This window comes from Trachurus trachurus (genome assembly GCF_905171665.1).
Source record: "Trachurus trachurus genome assembly, chromosome: 24".
Classification (NCBI taxonomy): Eukaryota; Metazoa; Chordata; class Actinopteri; order Carangiformes; family Carangidae; genus Trachurus; species Trachurus trachurus.
The window spans coordinates 19,634,672-19,655,793 of NC_139910.1; the positions used below are offsets into that span (position 1 = coordinate 19,634,672).

A 21,122-nucleotide genomic window follows, 5' to 3' on the forward strand; every position below is an offset into this window, starting at 1 on the left:
CGACTAATTATTTGCTCCAACTGGTCCCTGCGTCGGTAGATATCACACCGAGGTAAAAGATGGATCTAAAACACAGTGTTAAGCGCAGAGAGAGCTGAGCTTAAAAGGAGGACAGGAGGCTGCCAGAGCCTGGTCACTGGTAATGGGTTTGTCTCTCCCCTCTGCTGATAAGCTCCAGCTACTGACTCATGCATACATGAATATCAAGCAGCTGATGGAAAAGGCTCAGTCCACTCAACTGTTGTACGCGCAGAAAACATCACTGGAATCTAAAACAAATCGTATATAGAGATTTTTTTTTTCAATTACTACAAGGCCTCAAGGTTTCTTTACTCTTAACTTTGAATCACTTGCAGTCTGTTTTGTAAAATATATTTATTTACAGCCTTATTGCATAGACATGAGGTGTTAAAGTGATATATTACCATCAGACAAGATAAGATGAAACTGCTGGTCCAGCATATGCTTGGGTTTGGCCCATATACTTCCACATGTGGGCAGAGCCTGGATGTCTTCCTCCAGTAGCCTACTGGCCAGAAGATTTTCCATGTGTTGGTGAAGATGTGGAAGTCTGACAATCATTCTGTACATGGGGCCAGATTCAGGCCATGGAAGTGGGCCTGTACTGGGCCAGAAGAAAAGAACAACGTGGCCCAAGAATGGGAGGGATTTATTTTGTTCTCTGTGAGAGCATGCCATATGTTGCTGTTTTCAGACTAATTCAGTGTAGGTAGAGGAGGATCAGTTGGAATGGCAATGAGGAGTAGATCACCTGATTCACTCTATATAAATGTCTACCATGCTAGTTGTCAGTGTGAGCTTTTAGCTGAAAGGTAAGCTAGTTCATAGAATGTGGGTTGTAACAACAATACACATACATGGACACATATACACACAAAATTCCATTGCAAATGCACACACACACCCACACACCAACATTAACATCATACTGTTAGTGTATGTTAATCTCCCTCGTCGCATTTGAGTGTGAACCCAACTTTTTTTGTGTGTGTTGCAGAATTTTTTTTTCACGGGTAACGCTTGTTGATATGTTAGTAGAGGGTTTATAAATACAAGTTTCATGCAACAACCAAAGACCATCTGTATCTGCCTGGACTGAGGAGATGTAGAGGATAGTGTGTGTTTGCTCTTCGGTTTTGACAATGTGGGGGGGAAAAAAGACTGTGATTTTAGATGCAAATTGCACCAACCAGCTATTTAATTCCGCTTCAAGAAGAGAAGGGAAAAAACAAAAAAATGCAGAGTCGTCCTGACTTATCATTATCCAGGTCTTGGAATCTGACCTGTCAGTCCAAATTTGAAACCCCACGTTGCCTCATGTGAAAAGACAGAATCCCAGTAAACATCCCTCATTCTTATCCAAACAAAGCCATATGGTCAGTTGTACCGGTGAAACCCCTTTTTAAATGGGAGACCTTTGTGACTTGGGCGTCAGATAGTGTTATTTCCAAGGTGACATCGGGGTCTGCATTAGGGCTATGCATGAGGTCAATGGATATTAACTTCATTTACACATGGCTGCAGACCAGTGCCAGCGCCACAATGGAGGCCTGCCTGTTGTGTTTAGTAACACGAGCGCCCTGGCTGACAGGACACTGTCAAGACGGAAGATGGATGATCGGAGCAGTTGACCCTTGATCGCCAGCAGAGTCACCTCTCTGGCCCCCCTCCACTCCCCCTCTCCCTGCATGACAAAAGAGCCCTCCCCACGGTTGAGCGGCCCTCATCTCCACTTGCACTAACAGGTTCAGACATCTCCATCGATCCCTGCCTCCATATCTCTTGCGATTCCACGCTTTTGCCCTTTTTAGGTATCCAAACTGTGGCACAGATGTCTGTTTTTTTTATATAATTGCTTGCCCGCTTACTTGCCTGAAAGCCACGTGTTCAGACAGGTGAACCCCGTGTCAGAAGACACTATTTTGCGGTGTTCTGTGTCGTGTCCGTGTGGAATGAGGGTGAAAGTGATATGTGACTGGGCTCAGAGTCCCGCCACCTTAAGAGGGAAAGCGGGGAGGGAGGGCCCTGTTTGTCAGTGGAGCTGCTCCTCTGGGAGGCCTCAGACCACTGGCTCTGTACTTCAGTCTTCCGTTAAGAGGAAAAATCGATAACTTATTACATAACTTCACACTTTTTTTTTCTCGCTCACATCCAGAGCAGAGGAAGCAGAACTTAAATGTGCTTAGGATGGCTCTGTTGTCAGAAACTGTCATGTTTCTTTCAGAGGACTGTGTTGAAAATGAATCCTTCACTGCAAAACAGGAAGTCTCAGTGTGTCCGAAGAAATAAACTGAAGGTTATTGGATTGCCTGCTGATGATTTTCTGTTTATCTGATGAAGGTTTGCTCCGTAATTCCCCATCTGTCCACCTCATTCTTCCATAGTGGTATTTGGCTGGGAAAGGTGAATGAGAAGATGTGTTTTCTTTGCAGTTTGGCTGAGAAAACCCCCTAACAGCGGTTCAGATCTGAATCAGCTCTCATGGTCAGCTGAGGCCGAGTGTCTAAGTGTCTTTTGTCAGGGGGGGCTGATGAGCGGCTGGTTTGACATTGTTTCATTCCTTTCTGTCACAGCTCTGGGACCAGATGAGAGGTTGTGGTGGATTTGAATGGGCAGGGTGCTGGGTCAGGAGGGGAGGGCTGGGCTGGGCAGCCACTGGCACAATTCAGAGATAATGCTCAGTTGCTGACTGGGGACATTTTCAGTGCCGATTTCGCTTGGGCTGCAGGGGGGCTGCGGATCGGTCAGACCTTTGGACCCCTGTGCCTTTCATCCCCAGAATGCAGAGCTTTCCTGGCTTCATCTGCAGTGTCTTTTTAGCACAGCTGCCTTTCAGAGCTGACCACCTCATCCATTAAAGGTAGCTGCCTGGCTGGCCTTAAGGGCCATCTCTCCTGTTTCCATGTGAGTTAAATGAACTAAACAAAAGACGATTAGGCAGGGACATTTTCCATGTCACTGAGAATCCATTTCAAAATGCTCACTCTGCATGATAACTCGAAGAAGCAGAGGCCTCTTAGGAGGACTGTGTGCACAGACTCAAGATCCAGCTCAGGCAAGAGCGAGAGGCCGTAAATTCACTGATGTAATGAGTCTAATCTTAAAATGCCCTTCATTTTCCACCTCCAAAATCCATGTAGTAAATCAGCAAGAGAGCTAAAAGAGAAAACTGGTGTTTGAGTTTGTTGTTTTGCAATTTGTGTTGCTGTTAGCGGCAGACGCAGTTGTCCTTTGTGAGATCATATTACCCCCTCTCTTTTATATTTCACTCATAACCTCACTGGATGCATTTGTGTGATTGTCTCAACTTCACAGTTTTAGATTCATCCTGAAAACGGTAGTTTACAAGATGTGATGTTATTCTATTTTTCTGGTCAACAAATTGCATGAAAAAAAAGAAGGTTTTTTCATATCCTGTCCAGCCAGTAGGCTGCTTTCACTCCCATATCTGCGTTGCTCAGGAACATGGTCACTAGGTGTTACTAAAATGTACCTATTTAAATAAGTAAAGATGAGTTACAGATATAGCCTATACTTCAGAATTCTTAAAGGTCCCATGTTGTATAAAGGTAGATGTTGTTTTTAATTACAAAACAGCTCTAGGTTCTTTATTGTGAAAGTCCACAGAGAAATGCACACAGCCTCAGCCGTCAGGACTCTGTCACAACAAAGCAATCACTTCTCTCAGGCATGCCCCAAGCCCCGCCCACCTGTAGCCTACCCACCATCAAACTTTGCAGGATTTGTTTGTTGTTGTGTTTTACCTGCTTTATTTTAATCACATTTTACTCAACCCTTTAGAAAACAGTCAGTCAGAAGACTCAGAGCCTCCTCTCTTCTGATTGGCTCACCTACCTGTTGTTATCAGAAATCCAGAGAGAAGCCTGATAGAGGATCAAGAGATGGATTTTTTGTTCTTAAAACCACAAATAGATCTTCTTATGAATCAACACTTCAAATAATGCACTGACAAACTGTCAAGTATGAGAAGTTATATTCTTGATGATTGTCATGTTTCCTAGTTTACAGCATTATGGCATAGTCACAAGTTGTTTCAGCCATATGTTAGCATAGCATTGTTGTATTGTATTGTTTCCGTGCAGCAATTGAGCCAAGAGCAAACATCTACATTGTTGTCTCAACAGTATATAATATGAAACCATTCAAAAACTAGCTAGGGAATTTCCAAAACATCTGAGAACTTTAGCTGATGTTGCTCATATAGCAACGAACCAGACATTTGTTGGCTATTTACACACATCAACTCAAAATGTACACTGGGGGTCAACAGTTTTGGTCTGTGTCTCATAGGATTTGCTGACAGTGCTGACACAGATCATCATCAGCCTTAGTCTATAACAAAAACTGCATTTTGGGTATATCTAAGTTCTGAGGTGTCTTTTTCTAAAACTTATGCTCCCTACAAAATAAAAAAATAGAGGCATATGAATATCATTTATGGGCCCAGAGCTTTGATAGAGGGCACTTAAAAAATGAATAATCTACTTCCATAAACACTGCACTGATTATTCTGGGTAATCCACAGAAAATGCTGTCAGCAATTTCACAGGAACTGTTTCTTAAGTAGAAAGTATTTCCTTAACTGTATTGCGCTGGAGGCAAAAATCATAGATTCAAACACCACTGGAGATAGGTGATGGACCGCATGCAAAACTGGGTGAGCTGACCCTTTGAAAGTGACTATGGTTAGCAAGGCCAAAGCTATTTACTTCCACTCAAAAAGGTAAATGGAGATAATTGCAAGTGACAGTTAAATTGATTGGGATCTGATAACAGGGGTCCTTGGTTTGCTGTTTAGTTCCACTTTTAGGGTGAACTTCCTGGACTGGCAGTGTAGCGTTACTTTTAGTGTCGCACCAGGAGCATTAGCTTAAATTTTTTTTTCGTATAACTTAATCAGCGTCTGACTTTGATCTTTGCTGTGCACAGTGGAGCAGACCTGCGTTTTCCTTCGGGCTTTCCTTGCTTAGAGGGCAAAGCTGCATGCCCTCCAACATAGTGTAAGGGAATGCTAATCTTGTCTTTGTTTCTCATGGAAAGCTACTTATCTCCTGCTAAGCACAGGTACCTCAGCTGAATGGGCCGATTGTCTGAATGTGTGGAGTGCAGCAGCAAGCCAGACAGAGTCATTCCAAATATGTGTGGGGTGAAGGGAGGATCCAGCACAATATGACATCAGATTCTTTAACTGTTTAAAACTCCTCTTTTTTTTTTAAACACTTCTTTAGCCTCATTGTAACCGTGCCCTAGCTTCCCCTCCTCCTTCTGCCCAAGCCCACGGGAGGTGTTGGTGTTCAAAATGAGCTTGTTTGAAAGGGGGCTTGACATTGAGAAATTCTTATCTCTGTCCCGGGAAGAGATTTTCAGCACCACCTCGGTTCTTTTCCTTTTCTTTGTGGTTTTCTGCTACTGTGTCCCAGAGTTAGGTAGGCGCCGTGCCTCTCATAAGTGGGAGATTAACATGTCTGCAGGCCAGAAAAAAAGCTTCTGAGCATCCCTCTTTTTATTGGTAGAAAAGAAAAGAAAGAAGAATTAGAGCAGTGCAATGTGCTATAAGGAGAAAAGAAAAAACACACCTGCTGCTATGTTTGTTGCTCCTCTGATCAGACTAAAAAACAAAACATGAATATGAATCCTAAGTATAAAGAACTGGATTTTTTGGGGGAAAATATGGGAATACTCTGAATACAGTTTAATTTATGTAAAACTATAGATGAAATGTAAGAAAGCTTGCAATACGCTTAAAGCTGCAAAATGGGATGTTTACATAAAAATAAAGTGTTATGTTACTGCTAAGCCGATCAGCAGCAGGTACATTTGTCAGTATTTTGCTGTTGTAGAGAAGCAGGAACTTCTGAAAAACCAAAACATTTTTTTTCCTCTAATGACCACTTGAAACTGTCTCTAAAAGAAAGTCAGTCCCCACAGGCTTTCATGTTAAAATATCCAATAGTACAGTTGAAATAAACATGTTTACATCCTGGTACAAAAAGTTTTTGGTCTCTACAGCTAATTTCCATGACGACTGTACAGGGGTGATTTTTTTTATATAACTCACAAGTGTACTTTTTATCAAGGGTTTAAATGCTCACCACCAGCCGACATCGACCAGAGTCTAAAGCTCCACACAGGCTCCACCTCTTTACACAGTTTACCATTAGGGGCGGGGTCAGGCATTACCAAGATGGCAACAATAGCCCACTCCTAGCTTCAAAACTGCCCTTCAGAAATGGGTAATACCACAAAGACTATCTTTTATTTACACTGGTTTTGCACTCTAGCATATCGGTAGGCATGCATATCACATCAATCAGCAATGCTGAGGTATCGAGGTGAGCAATCGTAGGCTATAGGAACTAGTAGCATGTTATCCTAGAAAAGATTTTGATGTTCCAGATCAAAAAGAATCCTGGTATTCAGAGGAAGGATTAGAGTCTGGAAAAGAAAGATAAAGAACGAGTGTGATTTCTGCAATTGCCCTCACCGGCGGGGGGAATAATACAAGGCATGCAAAATTTCTCAAAAACAAACAAACAAAAAAAACCTTGCTTGCAGCAAGAAAAAGTCCACACATCACCTTCAAGATGAGATCAGCGGAGCTGTTCTTTGGCCTTTCAAGTTGAAGAAATATACTTGGCTAGTTTCTTTTTTTTTTTTTTTTTTTTACCCAGGTCTGCCCGCCCTTGTGGCTCTGAAATTACTCACAAGATGTAGTGCCTCTTGCATTGCAGGGGAAAACACCAGCAGGCTTTACTCCATAAAAGCGATGCAGCCATAGTTCAGCATGCATAAAATGCCAGTAAACACAGCCTGATGAATGTCCACACCAGGGCCAATTTATTGAGGCAAAGAACATAAGTCACATCTAATAAAAGCAACACGCATACGCCTGAGGCTACATTAATGCATAAGAAATAAGCTCTGTGTGAGCTATTGACATCCTTCTCTATAATCGTGAGGCACGGTCATGGTCCTAATCGTATGCCCTGAAAGTAAAACTGAAAAACATAACGCAGGAGTTGAGTTTTTAAATAGCATTTCATGGTTGTCTGAACATCCAACTAAACATGGGGGCATTTTGAAATAGCTGACAGAGGATGTTTATGGCAGTATTAACAGTGGATTGCAGCATAATAGAAGTGATCAGACAAGACTGAGGGAGAAAATGGCTTTGTTTTTTCGCAGGTAGCACTAGATGGCGGGGACGGTTCTCTCTGTACCAGCAGAACTGCGCCCGTGACATTTTGACATTGGGCGTTGGTTTGGTTTCAAGCTGCAACATTTAACACATGGGCACAAACAGTTTAATCAGCAAAGTAGTGAGAGAAATTGCTGCTGGAGCCGGTCACTTCCCAGTTCTTCTTTTTCTCTTGACAGTGTGTGTAGGACTGATTCCATGCTAGAATTGTCAGGAAAAAAAAAGTACCATGTGTACAACTTGAAAATCAAGGTCTTGAAACTAGATTTTGACACAGGCCCCTCTCAAGCCAGGGCTCAACGAGGAAGACCCACTTTTAGGTCCCTGTCACTGTCGTGTTATATGGTCCATATTCCCAAATTAGCACTACTAGCTGACACACATTGAGGCTGCTGAGGGCCTGGGGCAGTTGTGGCCTCTGCATAGTTGTAAATCCAACTGAAAAGTTTGCTTCTTTAAAAAAAAATGAAAAAGAAAATTTTGGTAAAATATTTATAAGTCAAGCTTCCAGGTTTGGAGCTTGACACAAATAATGTATTGTAAGCAGCATTTTAGTCTCGGTAGCTAAACTCTATAATCTCTCTGTAACTGACAACTGAAAAATAATATACAAGAACGTTTCAAATAATAGTGAACCCCCAGGAGGGCAGCTGAGCACTGGGTGTCAGAATCAGAATCTGATGGAGGAAAAGACACGAGGAGGAAGTAACTTAGAAAAACACAGCCGTCAGCCACATTGTACCATGTCTGTGTTTAGAGACCATATTTATAAAGACGTTTCCCGATTGGATGGCAAGCGTTTTTATGGAAAGCAGTGGTCTTTTTTTGTTCTGTTTTTTTGGTGGGAAATAAGAAAATAAACTGTTTCCTTTATCACGCTTGACCCGCTCCACCTGGCATTCATCAGCGACGGGGGCCTGCATGTTGGTCCTGTCGGCTGTTCTCCTCCCTCTGCCTCTTTTATCACTCTAATGGGGTGCTATCTCCAGGCTGCTCTCTCCGGGTCTAGCAGCACCGCTCGGCTCCCTTCAGCGTGCATTCTTTCCACATCCATCCCGACACATGGGCGGATTTAACACATAATCAGGCTGGACGGGAGGGCAGCCCGAGAAGGGGAGGAGGCCCGGCCCTGACAGGACTCATCATGCTACGACCGTGGAGACAGAAAGGCCCACACTAGTCAGTCTCATTCTGGCTCTGGCAGAGGGAATCTCCCACATTCCCACACTGCGGCTCGCTCTGACCCCCGTCTGCAGCAATATTGAGACAGATGGGGAGAAACTCAATATCCCAGCTGCCCTGCTTGGACGGGCCAGTCCCCTCTGTGCTGAGTAGTAATAAGGATTGTAACCTTGATTGGATTTGTGGGTTGTAAGCAAGCAAAGACACTCAATGTGTAGTTTCTTTTTTGGAGACAGGTATTCGTCAGAGGTTTTTTGTTAATGTCACCTGAGTTTTACTTTAAATATTAAAACAACAGTTTACTTCCTGATAGCTAAAGTCACTGTTTCTCATACATTGATTTATTTGTTAAAGCCAAATGTGCATAAAAAGGTTGTCAAACTCATTTTAATTCAGGGGCCACATACAGCGCAATTTGATCTCTAGTGGGCCAGACCAGTAAAATTTTTCCTTTAGCAGAAGTACATTAAGATGTTTACAGTTAATTAACTATCATTTTACAAAACATTATGAATAACCTGGTGTATAATATTAACATGCGGCTAACATAGCTACAGGTCAATATCAATTAGCTCATGCTTGCTACAGTACAAAGCTAATGTCGGCTTTAACCAGCTAGCTTCAGCCTGTTTCATCTTATAATAGTTATTTGTCATAGTGATTCACTGCAGTAGTCAGAGGGTGTTTTCTATCCTTTAGTCTTAATTGCAAAGTTGCCTCATCATGCTCTTTGAAAGTAACCATTGTTGTGAAAGAGATCAATAGCAACTTCCTGTCAGAAACCATGTACGACGGCAGAAAAAAGTGACACATAGCACCTTTAATGTCAAGTCTTTAAATGCTGAATCTTTGCTCCCTCAATCTAGATGAATAGGATTTGAAACAATATTTTCAGACATTCATCCTGACGAGTTATTGGTGTGATAGAAAACACGCACACACGTCACAAAGCTGAACAGTCCAATCACCGTGATTAGCTATCCAGTTAATTAGTTTTGAATATTTCCAGACCTCAACCGGAACTGCTGTGGCAGCTGAAGCGGCACGAGTGGGTCAGAGAGGGATCGCTGCAGCTAATGAAGAGAGAGATGTAGGAGAGCTAGAGGAGGAGGAAAGGGACAGCAGCCAATATGATGCTGTGGGAGAGACAGCGAGGGCAAGAAGCAACAGGCGTGCGATGGAGCTGAATAAACCGTTCAGTTGTTTGTCAGAATCATCGGATTCAGATTCACATATTGTATTCTTGATCAGACCCGGCTGTTGACAGATCTTGATAGGCTACCTGATCCGTTTCACCAACTTGGCCTATTGAATTCAATGGAAAAGTACACAGAAATCAAACAGGGCTGATTGGAAATCAAATATGTTATCAAAGGCACAACATTAAGATTGTGCCACCACATGGGCACCTGGATAGTTAATCTGCACAGCAGGACTCGACGGTGTGCAAAACGTGTTTGGCAGATATCGAGATTGAGATGTCCTGATTTCAGTAACAACAATGGTTTTTTCCATTTCAATTTCACAGGAAAATATGTCAAAGTGACGGTGGTGTGATCTCTGTAGCAACACAATATGTCATTTATGGTCTGTTATGAAACATTTTACTTGCAGCTCTTTGATGCATTGTGCATCATACTCAGGCCTTAGCGGTTTTAGATTCTTTGTGCTGTGGATGTGTTTTGGTTAGTCCTGTACATTATTAACCAGCAACCCAGCAAAACACACAGAAAATGAGAAAACTCTGAGTGCCCCCGTGTCCCACCTGCTAGTGAACACACCACAAACAAAGCTGAGTCCCGACCCCGGTCTAGCAGTGGATTGAATCCAGCCTGTGCCCTTTGCTGCCTCTCTCTCTCCCTTGCATTTCCTGCCTGTTTCTACTTTATCTATTTCATAATAACAAAAAGCAGAAATGCAGAGAAATACTAATATAATGAAAAAGAGAGAAAAATGAAAAGGCCAAATTTGAAATCCTATCTGTCAGCAATTGCAAAGCTTAACTGAGAGAGAAGGGAAAAAAGTGCCATGGTGTCACTCTCAGACAAGGATAATAATTATTTTCTATTTTGGCCAGGGAGGGATATGTCAAGCTGCCGCATACGGAGTCATTGCTGCCCCCCCAACCCACCACATCCCACCCTACCTCTCCCCTCCCTCTCTCTCTGTCTCTCTGTCCCTCACCCAGAGTGTCATGACACTGCCAAAGCGTGAGAGGAATTGGATGTAATTCAAGAATGTTAAGAAGCTCAGCTTGGAGGAAAGAGAAATAAACCAAGATCTTACAAAAATACCGAAATCCGTTTTCCTCCCTGTTTTTGTGTAGTGTGTGTGTGTCTGTGTGTATGTCTGCATAAGATTAGGAGACTTTGTTTTATTCTTCGGGCCAGTGTGCCCTGTGATTGAGACACTACAGTCGCAGGAGCGTTTGATTATCTCTATCCCACTGCTCCGAAGACCTCTCTCTCTCTCTCTCCTTTCTGAGGATCCTATCTCTTTATAAAATTGCTGACTGCAGCCCCCTCCCCATCTCAACCCCAGCACACCCCACCCTCCCCACGCATCACTGAAGGAAAGTGTTTGACCACTGGAAGGGAAATTACAGATGCCGGTTGTGTAGCTTTTCCGAGGAGCTGGCTGGAATGCAATTCTTGTGTTTTTCTTTTGTTTTGTCTCTGCTTAACCTCAGCCCACTTCTCCAAGGGGCAGACTAATTTCTCCGCATTGTAAATAAGCCGGCTGTTGTGTCTGCTTCCGAGCCTTTTTTAACGGGGCCCGTGTCAACAAGCGCCAAGCCATTAGTTGCTCTTTATCTGCGCCTGAAGAAGACCAGGCTTAGATATAAATGGACCCATTTTTTTCACACTTACACTCTTCCTTCTTTCAAATGCAACAACACATGGGATCGTGCGCGAGCCCTCATGTCAGAGTCACCGCAGGTTGTGTTGAGTCTGAGGGTTTTGCACAATGTTTTAACATGTTTGTGCGTCACTGTTTGCCAGTAAGGTGTCAGTCACTTTGTCAGTTAAGAGGCTACTGGGTAAACAGACCTGGTATAATTGCTTTGTAGATATTTCCATCCAGAAGTAAAGTCTTGCTGCGGGGACAGCTGACAGAGAGCCTCTCACTCACTATCAACCACATCTCGCTGTCTCAGACTTAAGGAGTGTCTTTTCAGCATCTGGTGCCAGTAGAACTGGGAACTCGCCGGCAGCGAGTCAGTGTGCAGTCTGTGGGACAGGAATGCTGGGCCGTGAAGGCCGTGTTTGTACTTGTCACTCAATGCGCTGCCAGTGGTTTGGTTGAGCTGCAGAAACACTTAGGTGCCCGTGTCATACAGACATTCGATTATTGAGGCCTCATTTGCCGCCTTGTTGCTTCTGTAAACATTGGTGGGTGCCAAAGCCGAGCGGACGCGCCGATGAACACATGAGCCGTCACTGAAGAAGTGATGGAAAATGAACTGGGTTTTGCTTCTGAGCACAAATTAAAGGACAAGTGCAAGTCATTTCCACAAAGCCCAGTGGAGCATGAAACACAGGCAGCCTGACAGGCTAGCTAAATGTTACATTGCCTTTTTTTTTTTTTACCGTTGCAAGGTAATAAGTCACTCTAAATATGCCTACTTGGGAATACCTAAATGGAGGTTTAATGTGATAGGCTATCTAGGCCCACCTGCCAGGTAACTGCAAATCAAGCTACTTAGCTAATGCTGGGGTTAGTAAACAGGCAGCTAATGCTAATCACCTAGCCTACTCATGATGAGAGATAGTTTGGCAGCCACATATGACACTGAATAGGAGAAAAAAATGTGTGTGTGTGTGTGTGTATAGTGGTTTAATTATGTTTAACAGAGTATATGAGAGTCAAGATGAAATTATCATCTCAAATTCAGGTAAAAATAAAACATATAGCCTAGTTCTACAGTAAAGTTTTGGTTTGTGAGGAAATAGTTGGAGTCACCAACAACTGGCTATGAATGAAGTTGGGAAAAAAGTGAAATATTTCTCCAAGTATTTATTTTTGAAAGCTCTCCCCTCCCAGACTGTGCATTCATCTTAATCTGCACTGTGTGGACCCTCTGGTTTGCTGAAGTGGTGGTTGCAGTAGCCTGCCAGACCCTTTCCCTTTTCCTCCTCTGCACATCGGCCACCCAGCAGATGCGCTCTCAGAAGCCCAAAGGCAAACAGACTCGATGGCTTATCAGAATGTTTAAACAGCACGACATGGTGGGAGAAAGCAGTGTCTTAAACAGGGATCCAGCCAATCTTTAACCTGCTGGAGAAAGCCCTTCAGTGTCATTATCAGCATCCATGGGGGATTGTTTACACACGTATCAGATACTGCAGACAGACATGGTTTACCTCAGTGTTTGTCCAACATTATCGCACATCAGGACTGCACATACAGTCAAAAAAAAAAAAAAAACCTAAATAAAGCACGTGTGGGCTTTGTGTGTTCTGCCTGGTCAGCATTCAGGACCACTGCTCACAGCCTCCTCGTGGCTCTGTTTTCAATTACTACTTCAAGGAACAGGTAAAGGAAGATTAGAGATAAAATCATGAGTCTTTTCCTCTTGGTTTAAAAAAAAAAAGTTCTTGTTTCATGAAGCTGTGGCAGGGCGATAAATGGAGAATGGCAGGGCTTTGTTGTAGCTGAAATGGGAATACCCTGATCCTCGGCTTCCTCTTCATGCTGCTCTGGAAGTGTTAAAATGAGAAATCTTGGATTCCTCTACGCCTCTTATCTCTGACCTGTCACAAGAGGTGGTGGTCACATTACATGAAATAAAAAACAGCAGCACAGGAGCTGGAGAGAGACAGAGAGAGAGAGAGTAATGGCGAGAAATGATGAAAATCATTGCTCACTTCCCTCCAGTGGCTCATGAAAAATGTATTTTTAGTATGATTTGATAGTTTGTATGAGGGGCTATTTAGTGTTTTAAAAAAATCATGCGGCCTAGATTGCAGTTTTGCATCAGGCTTACATAGCTCACACACACACACACACACACACACACACACACACACACACACACACACACACACACACACACACACACACACACACACACACACACACACACACACACACACGTGGCTGGTCACTGTGGAGCTGCTGACTTCAAGGCTAGAAAAGACAAAACCCATTTTACTCCTTGTTGTGCTGATATTTAAAATTCCAGTATTTGACAAATGAAGATGTCCATGTGCTGTTTGCTTATAAAACACGTTTATATTAATACTCTTTAAGTGTTAAAGCTCTAAATTTACTGAGAAATACACACAGCCTCAGAAACCACCATCCAACATTGCACTGGTTGCTCCGGTTTCTCTGTTTATCTGTGACTGAAAAAAATAATTAATCATTTAACAAAAACTGTCAGCCAATCAGAGCCACAAATGTATCTGCTTATGGATCAACATTTCAATTAAAACAGGAACAATATAAAATACAGGATATTTTAGGCTCGTCACAGTTTCAGTTTCATTTAACCATTAACTTTAAAATACTTGTGATTCAGTGTGAGATTTCTGTGAATCAAAGGTCTGTCATTTCTTAGTCATTAGTATCACAGTCTTTCCTGATCAGTCATATCAGTCTTGTGTTTGTGTACATTCATGGTCAAAGGTAAAATGTGGAAATGATTCATGTGGCTGTGGTCGATGTGCGCTCTTATCTGTGTGCTCTGCAGAAGAATGTTTCCTCTCGAGATAAGACTTGTTATAAACAAAGCTGCCCCCCCTCCCTTTTTTTTTGACCAGAGGATTCATCAGAATAAAAATAGCAGCGTTATGTCCTCTCTCCAAAATGGGAGCTCGTAGTTTATCCCTGGGTGTATGCTTTTTGACGTGGCTGAGCCTGCTTGATGAAGCCTGAGGGGGACGGGTTCATTGGAATCGCTACAGCTGCTTCGAGATGGGAACAAAATGGTTTGTTCTGTCATGCCCTCCTCGTAATCAGAATTCAGGTGTGAAGCGAAAGACGCTCTCAGACTGTGTTTGCGCAGGACTAATATCACCCCGAGACATTCAGTGATTTTTGTTGTAACCGCTGAGATCATCAGCAGACGCAGTCCTGTATGAACCCGGCTCAGCTGGGCCTCGCTGGAGAAACACTGCTGGGAGATTTCAGAGGAATCTCTTGAATTTAGTGACGGTTTTCTTTAATATTCTCAAATATTTAAGACATTTCCTGCAATATTTCCAACCTTTGTTCAACTTGGCATGTGAAAAAAATGAAGCTTTGAATCTAGACTGTTCATATTTCCTGTTTTCAGTGTATTTATTGTATTTGAGACATAGCCTTGTGTCACTGCCTTGGTTAGTGCACATGGACTGTAAAACCTAGATGCAGCATGTCCTACACATGAAAGACAAGACACAGTGATATAATTATATATTATTTAAGAAACCTGAAACATAACAACCATTTGTTAGAGATTTGGTTTTGACTGATGAATTGCATCAGATTCCAGACGATACTGTTTGTGCAAACACAGTTTATAGCTTGGTGTTTTTGTCTTTGCCTTCCTTTCTTTCCTGCGGCCTTATCCTGTTATTTTCTTCCTCCCACAGCATGCGGTCGTGGTTTCTACAAGTCCTCCTCCCAGGACCTTCAGTGCTCTCGCTGTCCGGCGCACAGCTTCAACGACCGGGAGGGCTCCTGGCGCTGCGACTGCGAGGACGGCTACTACCGAGCGCTCTCTGACCCTCCATCTGTGGCCTGCACGAGTAAGTCTGCCATGCCGTTGCTAGGTAAACACAGCGCGGACCACTTGCCAGGATCTGAATTTAAACAGTCGCACATGTGAGCTGGGAAAAAAACATACACATACACATACACACAAGCTTTTAGGCTCCCCTGGCCAGACCTGTTCAGTCAGACTGCCGTGGTCTCATGAAAGCCCCAGATGTGTTCCCCAGCAGTTCGTCTGCCTCCCAGTATGTCATTATAATTATGTTTGCAGGCTTGCATGTCTGTTTTCTGTCTTAGCTGGTTGCTAATGATGAGAGGAGCAATTTGCCATTTCCCGTCTGAAAGATTGCAATTACAGTCAGCAGCAGCAGCAGCCCAGGCAGCACCCTGTGTCTTCATTTGCCCTGGCTAGTATAACAGTTATGTGACAGCCATCGATGGCTTATTTACACAGGCCCCGGAGGAGGGTGAGTGAGGGTGGGGGTTCAGTCTGACGGGTAAGGCCCGTTTGCTTCCAAACCCATTACCAAACATACAACACAACACATTTTTATCTTAAGGATGTTTTGTTTTCTTGTTCCATGGCCTTTAGCTAACGTGCAATGTGCACAGGTAGTGGCACACAGCAGCGATAGCACCCTGCTTTAGCTGTAGGTCAACAGCACCCCTAAACACAATTGCGCACCTTATCCGTGTGTCTGGCTGATAATGTATCACAAGACTGCTGGGATCGGCCCGCTGTGGGATATACACTTTTTTTTTTTTTACATTGTTTTCCTCATGTCTCTATTAAGACGATCAGATACATTCATATTTCAGACTGTGGTCATCTATTTTGTACCATTTTCTGTTGATTAAAACAACACACAAACACATAAAGCAGATGCATATGGAAAAATAAGCACGCCTGGTTCACATCCTGAGTGGTGGTGCCGCTTTTTTCCCTCAAGACCCAAAGTAGGCCAAGTCAGAATCTCTAATGTGTGTGTGTGTGTGTGACAGAGAGAGGCTGAAATATTATGCAAGTAGCATAATTTTATAGGGCTGCATTGGGTTGTCTGTGCATTAAATGAAAATGAAAGAGAGGATTATATGGATTGGAATTTGGGTTTGATGTGTTTGTTACTTATGGAAAACATCTCTGTCTCTTGCTTTGCCCTAGAGCCATTTCCATTTATCCGCAGTGCACAGGTGTGTTCGTGCTGGCAGATGTGTGTATGTGTGCGTGTGTTCGTTATGAATTATTTGACAGAATTAAATGTTTGCCATATTTAATGGTTTTTCCACTCTTCTGCAAAAGTAACTATATTTCTGGTGCTTGTGGGTTTTTGTGATATAAGAAATTGTATATTAACAGGAGAAAAAGATTTAATTAAAACACAGGGTGAGATAAAGGGATGCAGGGGGGGGGGGGGGGAGGGGGGGGGGGGGAGAGTTCAGAATCAGATTATATCTTGTGTAAGAAAGTTATCTATCTCCTGTTATTAATGAGCTTTGCTTTTCCACAACCATTATCTATCTTCAAAACACCAGCCTCCTATTTTGCATTTTAGCCCCATGTTTGATACATTTGAAAGTAATGTTGAATGGATGTATCAGTAGTGGTAAAACCAACTGTCCACAATTTCCTTTTTGTTTCTTTGCTGCACACTACATACTGTAGTTTGAAGCTATAGTGGGTTCCCTAAAGAAATCTGGCAACTTAAAATGCAGGTGTGAAGACTACAATCATTTGAGTAATGTTAATAACTGTCCCGCAATTCAATGTACAAAGGAAATGAAGGACCTCTACTTAAAAAAAAAGGAATCAAAAAGACAAACAGAAGTGGACACTGGTGGGAGCACAGTGTCAACAACAAACAAATGAAACCACGAATCATCAGCACAGCTCACCACTGCTGCTGCTGGTGGTAGCCGATTAGCATATGTCATTCAAAGGCTGCTGTGACTGTAGCTGCCCCAGAAAAGCCTGCGGTTTATTGGGTGTCAACTGGTTTGTTTTGATTGATTGAATAGCAGGTAATACTAAAAGCGTTGGCTGAGTGCGGATCAGGGTGGCGTGGGGTGGTAGTGGTGGTGGTGGTGGTGGTGGTGGGGAGGGGGATCAATAGGGGCCCAAAGCTAATTTTACCCCCAGCTCCCATCCCCCCCTGCATTGTGTCAATCCAGCCATGGCCAATTTCCTGTTCGTAGACAACAGGATGACAGTTTGATTTAAGGTAGAAAAAGTTGTTGTTGCGACACAACTATGAAGCAGTCCCTTCACTTGTGACTAGTCAGTGTTAATCTAAGTGCTGACAAAACACATTATTTACTCCGTGCTGAAAGACAGAAACCCAGGTGAGACACACTTTTTACTTTGATTTTCTTTGTATAGCTCGAAGATATCATTAGCATCCTTTTTTATTCATGCAGCTGGAATAATCACTTATTCATACAGCTAGTCACCTCACACCTCTATTTATTCATGTGCAATACTCTATTAATAATGTAATTTAATAATGTGCAATCAGCTTTGTATAAGATAAGACTAATCATCCAATAGATGTTTTATTTTAATTACTGAAACTAACCTGTGTTTTTGATTTTTATCCTATTGAAATAACAGCTTTTGTATTCTGCCTCTTGGCCCTCTCAGGCTCAGACTGTGCACACTGTCAGCATACTGACTGCACATGTGCCAGACAAGTAAACTGGACGCTTCACACACTACATGTGCTGCGAACAACAAGGGAACACTTCTGGCCGTCACCAGGTCACATCATGTTTTCTAGTCCGCATGTGTGGAATGCGTCTGCAGTCTGAATCTATCTCCGGCTGAGCACAAACCATGAGCTGACCTTTTAGTCAGGATTCCAAATGTCAAGTCAAGTGACTCCAGAAAACTGAAGTGTCACGTTATCAAACAAACAAGTGACATAATATTGCTTCTGGTGTCTGATTAAGCTTGTTGTAATTAGCAGACGGGAGGGTTGTACAATTCAAAAGTGGCCGGTGTCTCATTAGGGAAATCAGTGAGCTCTATTTGTTCGTGTTAAAGTTCCTTTAGGAGCCAAGATCTGTCTGTTAAACCGCATTCACATCACCCGACTGGCACAAATAAGGACAGAACCCATGGCTAAGCAAAGCTGAGGCCTGCCACTGACCACAAACCACTGATCTCTCCACGCGACACACAGGCAACCGTACTGATCTTATTTTAAAAGACAGGTCCATTACTCACTTCTCCAACCATCCTAATCGGATGTTAATGCTGCTCTCCAACGTCTCGCGCTGATCAAGGGAAGGACACACATGCAGCGGTTAGACGAGGAGAAAAGTTCCCTCTTCTTCGCGGTGTCCTCTGGCTGTTCCCTTCTGGGTAATCACCTTGGCCAAGTAGCGCAGTAATTACTGAAGCTGGCTAATGCACACTTTCCATTATTCATTTTCATTAACTTCAGGTCTATACTTGACGACCCCATACCATTATATGTAAATATGTATTTTTAACTTGTATGAATAGCTTCCTCCATCCTCCTCGGTGCAATTTCTGTACGTGCATTTTCACATTCATTGCTGGATTAAGTCGGTGTGACCAATAGTCACTGTGATTTCCTTTTTTTTTTTCAAGCCTTACCCAGACCAGGAAAGAATAGTAATTGAAAATGAATTTGCACTGCCTGAACAAATAGCTTGATTGACAGGTTTTTTTTTAAATATGGGTTTGTAAAGCTACCATATTGTAGGCCTTAGCAAAACAGTGAGATGGATCTCTGGCACACACAGATTAAGAATGTGTCTATGAGGATTTGAGAGGAAATGAGATGAAGATGTAATGTGGGGACATGAAAAGCCAAATCCGTGCTGAATAAAGATGAGGGAAGAAGTTCCAAAAAAAAAACACAGTTACAAATACATTGTTTCCCGAGTGCTACGTGTTGAGAGGGGGTGGACAGGAGAAATTCCTTTGTCTGGTGAATGTTTGTCCGTGCCATTCATATGCAAAGTTGTGAGAAAATGAGATACATACAGGGAACGGCTATGAGGAGGCATTTTCACCAAGAGCCCCGGCACCAGAGTGGAGTTGTTGACAGGTTGGGGAGTGGACATCAATCATGCAACAGCTGTGAGCAGTGCTGGTGCAAGCAAAGGGGGCTGAGTAGAGCAGTTGTGAGTGGTCGTCTCCTCCGCCCAGAACAACCCCCCCTCCCACCCACCTCCCCTTCTCCCCAAAAATGTGCCACCTCAACAAGTTGATATCCGTCAGAGGGTCCATCCAACCTCAAGTGGCTGGGGGAGTGGAACCGAGCAGCAGAATGTAGAGGCTGGCGATATCAGAAGTAGGGAACACCAATGGCTGACAGCGGGCACAATGCCGAGGCCCTTCCCTTCAGTTTTTTATTGTAAATCTGTAAGTTTCACTGAATCTTCACATGCCAATTCTGTAGACATCAACCAACCCTAATCAGAACTCATGGTAAGATCTGTTTGTAAAAAAAATGTTCAATACGTTTGGAGGCATTCATTGTCAGACTGTTAACTCACTGTAATGACAGTGTGAGCTGTGGGCACTGTCAAGAATTTAAAGGTCCCATATTGTGTAAAGGTAAATTTCCATGTTTTTCCATGATAAAGCCACTCTAGGTTCTATAATAAAACTGTGAAAGTATCAAAGCCTTAGTCCACAGAGAAATACACACAGCCTGTATTTAGAAGCTGAGCCTTTAATGAACTGTTAGGACTTCTGTAACGTTGTGATGTCACAGCCTCAGCCATGCAGCCAAGTCCATCATCTAGCCTTGCAGAATTTGGTTTATCTGAGTTATAAACTGTATTCCTTCTTCTTGATATCACAAAGTAAAAAAAAACACAAAGACGTGTAAGATAGGAACCTTTTACTGGCTACAGCTATTTCTCAACTGAAATCAAGACTGGAGGCGATAATTGGAAATTCTGCTGATCAAAACATAAAATCTCTTTGACCCAGTCATGGTCATGCACATTTCTTACCCATATTGTAATTAGATAAAGTGCAAACAGGAGCCGCATACAAGGACCACTAAGAGTTTATATTAAGACATCACACTCAACACGGCTTTGATCATTGTTCTAAGACTGATTGTTTCACTGACACGACAAAAGAGGCCTAGCACCACGCAGCACAATGCTTTCATCAACAATGCTCTAAGCTAATGCAGCTGAAGCGCACAAAATCGTGTGCATTGTTCTAACAAAGTCTATTCTAAGGGATGGCTCACTTAGTTATTTTATTATTTTCCTTCCCATCATACACTCTCCAGAGAAATTGAATTTCCGATTGCAGCGCACATATTGTGCGAGGGGCAAATCCAATATTGAATACGGTGTGGTGCAGAAGTTGTATTGAAATTTGAGTTATAATGACAACAGCAGTCTGAAGCCCTTCAGCTAAAAAAAAGAAGAAGAAGGAAAAAAAAAGTCTTCAAGCTCTCCTCCTCCTCCTCTTCCTCCTCCTCCTCTTCTTCAGCATGGCTTCCCCTCACACAGGTTCTGCTGCAGCCACATCATTAGAGACCAGGTCATGAGGTCACAACACACATTTGTAGAGCGAGGATTACCTCATGGGCGATTTGAATACCACTCACCCCTGCCGCCCCTCTCCCCACAGTTCCCCAATTAGAGCACAGCCTGCTAATAGGCAGCGGAGGGTTAAGGCAGCCCTGAGCACATCTCAAGGCCGATAAGCGCCGGATTCTTCGCTCCTAAGCTTGGATTTAGTCCGGTCTCACAACTCTACGCAGAGTGGAGATGTGCTTTGTGAATTGACCTAAAACCATCTGCTGCTATACCATGTTTTCTATATGCTGGATGATTAGATGTAGCGGCTATACCTTAGTTCAGCCAAAGGTGTTTTTTTAACTCCACAAAAAATTACATATTCTACTTTAAATCTGTGCCATGTTAGCATGCAAAAAGATTCAGCAGCCAACTTGAACTGTGAATGCATATATTCCATATTTATGCACAACAAAAAATACCC

The 21,122-nt window shown here is 43.0% G+C and overlaps 1 protein-coding gene across 6 annotated transcripts in view; it reads left to right on the forward strand.

Moving 5' to 3' along the window:
- The window catches only part of epha7 (eph receptor A7), an 88,695-nt gene that overhangs the window by 7,089 nt on the left and 60,484 nt on the right, over window positions 1-21,122 (forward strand). For all 6 annotated transcript variants that reach the window (XM_084000444.1, XM_084000446.1, XM_084000448.1 and 3 more), the window contains exon 3: window positions 15,001-15,156. In XM_084000444.1, the coding sequence (XP_083856570.1) occupies window positions 15,001-15,156 (156 nt within the window). The remainder of the gene's footprint in view (window positions 1-15,000; window positions 15,157-21,122) is intronic.